Source organism: Haliotis cracherodii, unplaced genomic scaffold (genome assembly GCF_022045235.1).
Source record: "Haliotis cracherodii isolate W230 unplaced genomic scaffold, xgHalCrac1.p SCAF_2, whole genome shotgun sequence".
NCBI lineage: Eukaryota > Metazoa > Mollusca > Gastropoda > Lepetellida > Haliotidae > Haliotis > Haliotis cracherodii.
The window spans coordinates 73,208,153-73,220,188 of record NW_027266275.1 but is presented as its reverse complement, the minus strand read 5'-3'; the positions used below and the strand labels follow the sequence as shown (position 1 = coordinate 73,220,188).

The window sequence follows — 12,036 nt, the reverse complement described above, 5'->3', positions numbered from 1 at the left end:
TGCCACATTTACCCTGAATGGGATGCATGGTTTTCCCCCCTTGGATTCCCTGGTATGGATGGGTGTTTGTGCCACATTTACCCTGAATGGGATGCATGGTTTCCCCCCACCCCCCTTGGATCCCCTGGTATGGATGGGTGTTCGTGCCACATTTACCCTGAATGGGATGCATGGTTTTTTTCCCCCTGGATCCCCTGGTATGGATGGGTGTTCGTGCCACATTTATCCCGAATGGGATGCATGGTTTTCACCCCTTGGATCCCCTGGTATGGATGGGTGTTCGTGCCACATTTACCCTGAATGGGATGCATGGTTTTCCCCAAAACTGGTGCTAGAACTTGTAATGAGAGCCATGCGTGACACTGAGACCTTGTGTCTGTGATCTGAGTATTCATATCTAAATGCTAAATGGCAATATATATGCATTGCGCCATGACTCTGGAATTTATATGTATATTTATTTTATAAATTACTTAAAGCATAGGCAAGTCCAGATCAAACTAAACCAAGTCTAGTTTTCTTGATTCCTCTTATAAAACAGCAGAGGAGGAAAGGAAAGAAAAAAATGAATTGCAATTATATTAGATAAATACTTTCATAGACAAAGTGTGAGTCTAATGCACATTGGTATTGATAAAACAAGTTTTAACGACTTGAATTCAGCTAGGACTGGAAACTATCTTGGCCCTAGACCTCCTTTAACTGACATGGTCCTATTGCTGACCACACAGACTGAGCAGCACTTACCAGAGTAGGGCACTCTCAGTTTTAATGTACTCATTATCTGGCCATATTTAGTTGAGCTGAATTTGTATTGATTTTGTTCCTGGATTTGAGCGAATATTATTTGTGTTGCCATCTTCAAATTGTATAAGATTCAGCTAATTAGTAGGGACCGACCCCATCAAAGACCTGTACGCTTGTTCTTTTACACAGTTTGTGTTTGTCTGTCCATCATTCAGTCTGTCTCTCCATCTGGCAGATCTTTGTCCAGCACATCAGCAGATGACCTTTCTTAACAAAGGTAACAATGTAACAAATCGGGGATCACGCACAGCCTGTTTGTCTGTGACGGTATCACCTTCGTGTCACATGACCTACGTCCCTGCCAGCCACCCGGCCACTCTCTCAGTTTGCCATTACCTCAACCCAGCTGTTTCCAGACCGACAAATTACCCCATCGGGGGCCAGATGGCCGCTACAACAAACACAGCCCTTCCCTCTGCTACATGTTACAAGTGGCCAGTGTGTGGAGGCTTCCTGTAAACCAACACAGCCTCTTGTGTCTTTATGATCCCTGGCTCTTGTGTTGGCAGAACCTGACAGGGCTTAAAGATGACCACACACAAATCTCCACGACTAATTAGTGGCTGATAGGGAATTGTGACAGTCTTATGATTGTACTGTGAGGCCTGCAAGCCTTTGTGTGATAGTGTTGGCGAGAGACCTTGGAGGGCACGGGGATACAGAGGGCAGGGACTCTTGTTAACCCAGGGAAAGAGGTGGTAGGCACAGGGGCAGAGATGGTAGGCACAGGGGTGGAGATGGTAGGCACAGGGGGAGAGGTGGTAGACACAGGGATGGAAATGGTAGGCACAGGGGCAGAGATGGTAGGCACAGGGGCAGAGATGGTAGGCACAGGGGTAGAGGTGGTAGACACAGAGGGAAAGATGGTAGGCACAGGGGCAGAGATGGTAGACACAGGGGCAGAGATGGTAGACACAGGGGGAAGGTGGTAGACACGGGCAGATATGGTGGACACAGGGGCAGAGATGGTAGACATAGGGGCAGAGATGGTAGGCACAGGGGTGGATATGGTAGGCACAGGGGTGGAGATGGTAGGCATAGGGGCAGAGATGGTAGGCATAGGGGCAAAGATGGTAGACACAGGGGCAGAGATGGTAGGCATAGGGGCAGAGATGGTAGGCATAGGGGCAGAGATGGTAGGCATAGGGGCAAAGATGGTAGACAGGGGCAGAGGTGGTAGACACAGGGGCAGAGATGGTAGGCATAGGGGCAGAGATGGTAGGCACAGGGGTAGAGATGGTAGGCACAGGGGCAAAAATGGTAGGCATAGGGGCAGAGATGGTAGGCACAGGGGCAGGGGTGGTAGGTACAGGGGCTGAGATGGTAGACACAGGGGCAGAGATGGTAGATGCAGGGAGCACCTGCCTGCACCCTGAGATTATAGATGTACTGCACTCCAGGGTCTCTCAGTCTTAGCATCCAGTGTAAGTTCTCCATTGGCAGATATGGTGGCTCCATTGGCAGCGATGGTGGCTCCAGGGGCAGACATGGTGGCTCCAGGGGCAGAGATGCACCTAGTGTCAAGTGGTGCATAACTCTCCATTCCAAGGGGACCTTTTGGAACACAAATATCGGATTTTCTGACTTTTAAAAACAAATTCATTTGGAAAGAATGTTATCTCTGCTGTGAATGTCCAGAATGCTTGTTGACTGGAAGGATGTAGTGAATGCAGCGCCCGCTACAGGGTATCATAACCCACAGTCAACATACAACACACAAACCTGGACCACACAGAACATGCTTCAGCAACAGCTCCTATGTGTTACACAGTAGAGATTGTTTACCTGAATAACTGTTTTACCTGAATAACTGTTTTACATGAAAAATTGTTCTGTATGATATTGTACCAATGTAAGCATGTTACATAAGAGCTCTCATTTTGACCTGACTATTCCAAGTACAAACATCAATACCTGATTAAGATGTCCAACCTAATTGTATTTCTGATCATGATACACCCTTAATGGTCGACCTATTGTGTGCATATTAGACTTGTCAACAAACTCACTGATACGCGAAGAGGTTCAAGAGGATACCAGAGCTGTTTTAAGCCAAATCACCATACATTAAATTGAAGTTTTAGACAGCTGGACATTGATGTATATTTCTTGACATTGAAGGTGTTCAGTACTACGGCTGGGATGATACACCAACTGTGTGATCTGATACGTATCATGATACATAACCCGATACATAACGTGATACTTGCATGTGCACTTATCTGTGGTGTGTAAGCCATAGCCATCTTTTTCATAGACAGGATTGCCAAATACCTGGCACACTACTGATTAACAGTTGGCAGTGTCAGGTATGGCACAATGGGTGAAAATGTTTAATATCTAACACTTATTCAAGAAAACATTTAAGGTATGAATTGATACTTTTTACTTTGTGTGTGACTGTGATCGATACTTTTATCGTAAACAATCGCGATCCACAGATGCATCAGTGTATTGTCCCACCTCTATTCAGTACTCCAAGATATGCTTGTTTCTGATAATGTTCTGTTGTCAGCCCTCTCAGTTTGCTTGAAGTACCATAATTATCAGCTTCCCCGTACTCAGATAAATCTTATTGGCCGACTCTTGAAGGAGCCCCCTACCTATTGTGGCCGGCATGGACACATGGGTCTACACTTAATACCTCTTTCGGAGGGTTCATCCAGATTGGGGAGTCCTAAATACTTTGTTTAACCTGATATTTAACCCTTGGGCAGACAAAAGAGCTGAACGATATACTTTGTATCAGAGGAGGATTGGGGGGCTGTGATATAGTTGCTGACATAGGAACAAGTCAGGTAGAATCAGAGCTGATTCAGTTACATAGATTCTCATCAGTAAGAAACCAGAGTCCTGAGTCCTATGTACCCTGTCTATGTCCTGTTGTCAGAACGATATTGTCGACCTTCTTTGAAAGTCACGTAAGATAGCATCGTACAAATAGATTGTGTCCGCTTGCATGGTGTACTCGTATTGAGCGTCACGGGAAAGGTCCATTGAGACTGGCTCTATGGATGAATAATTCACATTGATGGCTATATGGTCAGGTGTTTGTGTTTCAGAGGGCGCAGCGGGCATTTGAGGTCTTCCATGATGCGTCCCAGCGTCAGATGGTTGAGGAGAAGCTGTTCATGCAGTGGGTGAGTTGAGTCTCCTCCAGCAGGGCAGTCGTATGCAACACTTTGATACAATAAAGATAAACATGATATCAACAATCTCCACTGAGAGAGGGCACAGCAGAGTCGTACAAGCCAATTACTAGAGCCCAGGGGAGCTCTGTCCACACTACTCAATACTTGCATTAAAAGGGAACTGTAGTGTGTATTGGATGGCCACAATTGCTATGTATAGGTTGTCTCCAGTACACAATACTAACAATAAAAGGGAACTGTAGTGTGTATTGGGTGGCCAAGTGTGTATTGGATGGTCACAATGGCTTTGTATAGGTTGTCTCCAGTACACAATACTTAGAATAAAAGGGACCTGTAGTGTGTATTGGATGGCCACAATTGCTATGTATGGGTTGTCACCAGTACACAATACTCACAATAAAAGGGAACTGTGGTGTGTATTGGATGGCCACAATTGCTATGTATGGGTTGTCACCAGTTACACAATACTCACAATAAAAGGGAACTGTAGTGTGTATTGGATGGCCAAAATTGCTATGTATGGGTTGTCACCAGTACACAATACTCACAATAAAAGGGAACTGTGGTGTGTATTGGGTGGCCACAATGGCTTTGTATAGGTTGTCCGCAACACTCAATACTAGTAAAAAAAGGTAACACCAGTGTGTATTGATAGGCGAAAAAAAACTTCTTATCCCCAATATTTGAAATAAAAGATAACTTCAGTGTGTATTAACATGGCCAAAATGACTTTGTATAAGGCGTCCCCATTACTCATAATAACATGCTTGTTGTAAGAGGCATTTAAAAGGATCAAGCTAATGGTTGATGGATGTCATCATGTCCCCATTGTGTAGATCGATGCTCATGATGTCAATCTCTGGATTGTCAGGTCGAGACCCGAATATTTACAAACTGCCATCATATAGCAGGAATATTGCTGAGTGTAGCAAAAAACAAGTACACTTGTAATAAAAAGTGATTTCAGTGATTATTGAGTGGCTGTGTTACCACTGCCATGTTCTTTGTCTACACTGTACATCATAATGATGAGGATGCTGGCACCTTTACAGTGCCCGGCTGATTACAGTCTATGATGCTAGTGTTTGCAGTGACATATTGTTGGGTAAACAAGTTGTCATCAAGGCGGCCTGTGTTTGACAGAGAGGCCGATACCTCAGCCTCTTCAGTGTCTGGTTGTTACAGCAACCCCGGTCCTGGTGACCCACAGACCACACACGTCTTGTCTTACACCACATCTCATGATCAATCAGTTGAAATTAAACTCAGTGCGTTATGTTGTGTCTGGGCTGCTTCCGTGGTCGGCTCAGTCAGTATGTTGTCTGAGTTGGGTGTCCAGGTTAAACTGCTGAATGTCATCTCATTGGGCTATAAAACCAGTACAGGTTCGCTCATGCATGCACACTCGCACACGCACACACGTACGTACGCACACTCACAATCCCTCTCACAAACTCGCAATCACACACTCACAGACAATCACAGACACACACATTGACAAACTCACACACTCACACACACGCACATGTACATGCATACACACACATACACTCACTCACACACACACACACACCATAGACACACAAACAAAAACAAAACAGAAAAGGCAACATTGTTATATAAGTATTATAATCTGGTGATGTTAACCCCTGTCACCTCCCCTCCACTGTGTCTACTACTAACACCCCTACCCCTACCCCTACCCCCACCCCCACCCCCACCCCCACCCCCACCCCCACCCCCACCCCCACAGTAGTGAGATCCCCCTCCGTGGTCAGTGGTATGGAACGGCCTGGCACACCAGGAACCAGACACTTCCATCACACAGGCCATCACGGATACACTACACCATCTCTGCTGTCTACAAGACAGACTTTCAAGGCAGTCGTGTCGGCTTTTGTCCTCGTAGGAAATGGATACGGTTCAAGTAGAGAGACGACAGTGTTTAGTTTAGAGCAATGTAAATTAAGCCTTGTGTTTATAATGTTTCTCAGTAGGTGATGTAGACTGTGGAGACTTTACACCTTGGTTGTTTCTTCCACATTAACCTCACAGCTGTATGTTGTATGGTGGGTCACATAAGGGGGTCACGTGGCCAGGTGAGCTAACAACCGGGGCATCCTCTGTGAGCCATTGAGTATTTTCTCCCATGCGTTCAATCTCTTTCGGTAGTCGTCTTCAGGTATTCCATATACCTCCTTGCTGCTTTACATATTCAAATATTGTGTGTTTTGTGTCGATCGTGGAACAGGCCTTTGCCCCTGGCAATGTTGGTTAGATATTTTGCATTTGTTTCCTTAAACAGGAAGACTTTGTGGAGTTTTTGTCCATTATTCACTGCAGTAGACACGATGGATGCGACACCTGCATCTGATCCGTGAATAAAGAATCAGAAAAAAATATGGGTATGCAATCAGAAAAAGTTGCTTTGGATAATTACACACAGTGTTGTTATGCTGTTGTTATTCAACTTTTTTACGTGTACTTGAACTCAAACATGTGTGTAGTTCCTGCTGCTACCAGGGGTCCGGAAGATTGTTTTGCCAATCAGACATTTATACTTTGGTCACCCCTACCTCATATTTGACAGTTACAGTTTCATGTTTGAATAAAATGATGAAAGAATAAAATCAAGGGTCACTTTCTAACATATATCATATGTCCTTGAGTATAGGGCGCAGTTTCTTTTCAATAAAGAACACACAGTGAGTTTCGGTGATTTTGTTCTCAATGCAGACTATAGACATTACCCTGACACCGGAAATAACATGTCATTTCGTCCATACTGGAATAGGCAGTTTATACTGTCTGGTTATGATCGATGCTCATGATGTCAATCACTTGATTGTCTTGTCCAGACCACTGTCATATAGCTGGAATATTGCTGAGTGCGGCGTTATACAAAAACAGAAGAACCAGTGGCTATCATTTCTGGAGCAGAACTGGAAATTATTTTTTTTTAGAGAGATCTTGGTGAACACATGTCATCATATAGTGTAGATGTGCCTTTTGCCTTTTATAATTCTCCCAATTATTTTATTTTATATGAATTTTATAAATTAAGACTTTAATTGAATGGAAGCATTCTTAACAATTTTACCTCAGTTCTGTTATGTACTTCTCTGTAAAACGTTTTACAATATCAGTCTAAGGCTGTTATAAAGTCTTTCTTTAAAGATTTCAAAATTATGTTTTTCTTTCATATTTCAATTAAAATGCACACCAGTAGACACTGAAACAAATAAAGCTACTGGGCCAATGTTGACCTACATCTTTAATTAGTATCTGTCACTGACAACCCAGTCGCCCTCACTGACTTACCCACTCACTCCATCACTCACCAACCCACCAACCCACCTTCACTCACTCACACACCAACCCACCAACCCACCTTCACTCACTCACACACCAACCCACCAACCCACCTTCACTCACTCACACACCAACCCACCTTCACTCACTCACACACCAACCCACCAACCCACCTTCACTCACCAACCCACCAACCCACCTTCACTCACTCACACACCAACCCACCAACCCACCTTCACTCACTCACTCACCAACCCACCAACCCACCAACCCACCTTCACTCACTCACTCACTCACTCACCAACACACCAACCCACCTTCACTCACACAATCATTCATCTACACACCCACTCACTCACACAATCATTCATCTACACATCCACTCACTCACACAATCATTCATCTACACACCCACCCACTCACACAATCATTCATCTACACACCCACTCACTCACACAATCATTCATCTACACATCCACTCACTCACACAATCATTCATCTACACACCCACCTTCACTCACACAATCATTCATCTACACACTCACTCACTCACAATCATTCATCTACACACCCACTCACTCACACAATCATTCATCTACACACCCACCCACTCACACAATCATTCATCTACACACCCACCCACTCACACAATCATTCATCTACACACCCACTCACTCACACAATCATTCATCTACACATCCACTCACTCACACAATCATTCATCTACACACCCACTCACTCACACAATCATTCATCTACACACCCACCCACTCACTCACACAATCATTCATCTACACACCCACTCACTCACACAATCATTCATCTACACACCCACTCACTCACACAATAATTCATCTACACACCCACCCACTCACACAATCATTCATCTACACACCCACTCACTCACACAATCATTCATCTACACATCCACCCACTCACACAATCATTCATCTACACACCCACTCACTCACACAATCATTCATCTACACACCCACTCACTCACACAATCATTCATCTACACACCCACTCACTCACACAATCATTCATCTACACACCCACTCACTCACACAATCATTCATCTACACACCCACTCACTCACACAATCATTCATCTACACACCCACCCACTCACTCACACAATCATTCATCTACACACCCACTCACTCACACAATCATTCATCTACACACCCACTCACTCACACAATCATTCATCTACACATCCACTCACTCACACAATCATTCATCTACACACCCACTCACTCACACAATCATTCATCTACACACCCACTCACTCACACAATCATTCATCTACACACCCACCCACTCACACAATCATTCATCTACACATCCACTCACTCACACAATAATTCATCTACACACCCACCCACTCACACAATCATTCATCTACACACCCACTCACTCACACAATCATTCATCTACACATCCACCCACTCACACAATCATTCATCTACACACCCACCCACTCACTCACACAATCATTCATCTACACACCCACCCACTCACTCACACAATCATTCATCTACACACCCACCCACTCACTCACACAATCATTCATCTACACACCCACCCACTCACACAATCATTCATCTACACACCCACCCACTCACTCACACAATCATTCATCTACACACCCACCCACTCACTCACACAATCATTCATCTACACACCCACTCACTCACACAATCATTCATCTACACACCCACTCACTCACACAATCAATCAATCACAGCTGTAGCAGATTAATCAAACTGTTTGCATGATCACACAGGGAAGTTCAAGCACTAAACATAAAAGTTTTAACAAGCTGATGATAAACATTAAGAGCTTGAACATGACACTAAGTATGCAAGGCATTTAATGAAGTCACTGTAGCGCAGAGAGATTGCCGACTCAAATGTCACTCTAGTTCTCTGACAACACAGGAGGCTTAGGTGGCACAGTTGTCAGTGATGCCACAGTCCATACACAGAGTTGCCTCCCCTTAGCTGCCAGGATCTGCTGGTCATTGGTTAACCCCAGGTGAGGCCCAAGTTATCATTAATCTGTTATTGGTAGCACCATGGTATATTAACTAGAATTCACAGTATGTCAATATTTATGTGCCCGCCGAGATATTGCTGGAATATTGCTAAAAGCGGCATAAAACCATACTCACTCAATATTTATGTGAATACATCCATTTGTCTTATTTTTACTAAAATAGTCCCAGTATTTGTTTTAGCTCAACCGACTCAATATTTGTCTTTGAATTGTAATATAATTTTAACTTAATTAAAAGATGAAACTTTGTAAGATGATGACAATTATTCAAGTTCATTTCAGTGATGGTAATTGCCACTCAAACACAGCAAAAACAAATTAGAATTTTATGAAGGTAACGAATTGGATCAAATTTGGCCTTTGGCTTTCTGTACATATTATCAGTGTGAAATAGCCTTTTGTACCTCCTACAGGTGTGCTATACAGCCCTGCTAGGTAGGTTTTAGCAGGAGGATATCTAGGACTGCATTACCTACTGCAGGCAGTGAAGAGGGAGCACAATAAAATTAAGTGGAAACACAATAAAATGTCTTGTTTGCCATGTTGAGGTGCAAGCATTTAAACCCGTGTCGCGGTTAGCTGCATTTATTTGTGTGTAAATAATATATAAAGCAAAAGTTAAGGGTGTAAATGATTAATGCCGCAATCGGCGCCTGACATCCATATTGACATGTATAGCATGTCGCCAATAGGTGTCGCTTTACTCGATAGCCTGCATGATAACCTGGCCATGACGTCATGACATGTTCACACCTTGACACCACACACCCTGACCCTGCTGTTGACATGAGTACTTTAATTGTGGTATGATTGTGGTATTCTGGTTTGAATGCTGCAAGTGACAGGCATTGACATTCTTTGTATACAGCGGAGCACAGACGCTTGACTTCAATCGATTATGACTGATTATACATTCGAAATTACATTCCTAAAATACTTACGGTTATATTTTTACAATAATGTCCACACTTAAATGATTTCTCTTTAATGATTCATGGAAGACATTTCAATCGTGTTTGAACATTAATTACAGAAGATAAAAGAAACTGATAAGATCTGAAGAAAGCGTGTTAAAATCTACTGTTTGGTTGTGTCAATGCTGCTATCGATGGAGCAGTTAGCATGGCAACTGATAAGTCCTAATGGCACTGGAGCCTTGCCAATCTGTATCGGTGGACGTTCCGGGAAATATGAGCGTTGTAGCAGACCCGTCATGGGTTTACTTCTGTGCCGAATAACGGTTAATGGCATGGTTGTCCTTGATAAGTCTGCTTCTATATCTGATAGGCTACACCCACATTTCTCCTGTCTTCTGTACTTTACAATTGGTGAAGGTTTTCGGAAAGGAGTAGGTTTGCTGCAGAGACAGGCAGGGACATGGGGGGGGGGGGACATGTGTGAGAAGCAACCCCCTCTACAAACAACCATGTAGGTAGGGACAACACAGGTGTACCAGTGATATACAATTAAGGCCATATGTGATAATGATATATCAGTCATGTGATATACATGACATACATATTTATACCCATGCTATTTAATGAATGAAACCATGTATGATAGATATGTGGTATATCGCCCATATGTTGTATACAACATAGGTATACCCAGGCTGTACAAGTAATACAACCATATGTGGTAGATATATGGTATATCATCCACAGGATATACACAACTGGGTATATCGCAGTCTATAAAGCAACACCATGTATAAGGCGACCCCCCTGTACAAGCCTTCTAAATCGATGCTAATTTATATACCCTGTCTATAAAGATAATTGGAGTGAAGCACATCACCACCTAATAAAATAGATTACAGAAGTCCAGATATACAGTGTACACTTTTTATAACCAGATAGTGTAATTACATGATTAGTTGGCATACTTCAGTACGGATTTGTTGACATGGTATTTCCAGTGTAATGTCTTTGTGTTGGGGGAAAAAACATCCTTCAAACTCTTCAACCCTGTGTATAAGACGACCCCCCTCGAGTCCCCCCTAATTCTTGGTAAAATAAAATCGCCTGATACACAGCGATATACAGTATCCATGCTGTACAAGAGGTACAACCTAATGTGGTATATAAATGGTATATCATCCAGGTGATATATATACAACTAGGGCATATCCATGCTACACAAATAGTACAACCTTATGTGGTATATAAATGGTATATCATCCAGGTGATATATACAACTAGGGCATATCCATGCTACACAAATAGTACAACCTAATGTGGTATATAAATGGTATATCATCCAGGTGATATATACAACTAGGGTATATCCATGCTACACAAGTAGTACAACCTAATGTGGTATATAAATGGTATATCATCCAGGTGATATACACAACTAGGGTATATCCATGCTATACAAGTAATACAATATAATGTGGTATATAAATGGTATATCATCCAGGTGATATACACAACTAGGTTATATCCATGCTATACAAGTAGTACAACCTAATGTGGTATATAAATGGTAAATCATCCAGGTAATATACACAACTAGGGTATATCCATGCTATACAAGTAGTACAACCTAATGTGGTATATAAATGGTATATCATCCAGGTAATATACACAACTAGGGTATATCCATGCTATACAAGTAGTACAACCTAATGTGGTATATAAATGGTATATCATCCAGGTAATATACACAACTAGGGTATATCCATGCTATACAAGTAGTACAAC

At 42.8% G+C, this 12,036-nt stretch overlaps 1 protein-coding gene across 1 annotated transcript in view; it reads left to right on the top strand.

Moving 5' to 3' along the window:
• Positions 1-12,036, top strand: part of LOC139469616 (U3 small nucleolar RNA-associated protein 6 homolog) — a 172,842-nt gene that overhangs the window by 121,702 nt on the left and 39,104 nt on the right. Inside the window, exon 16 of the mRNA XM_071251836.1 lies at positions 3,870-3,947. Within this exon, the coding sequence (XP_071107937.1) occupies positions 3,870-3,947 (78 nt within the window). The remainder of the gene's footprint in view (positions 1-3,869; positions 3,948-12,036) is intronic.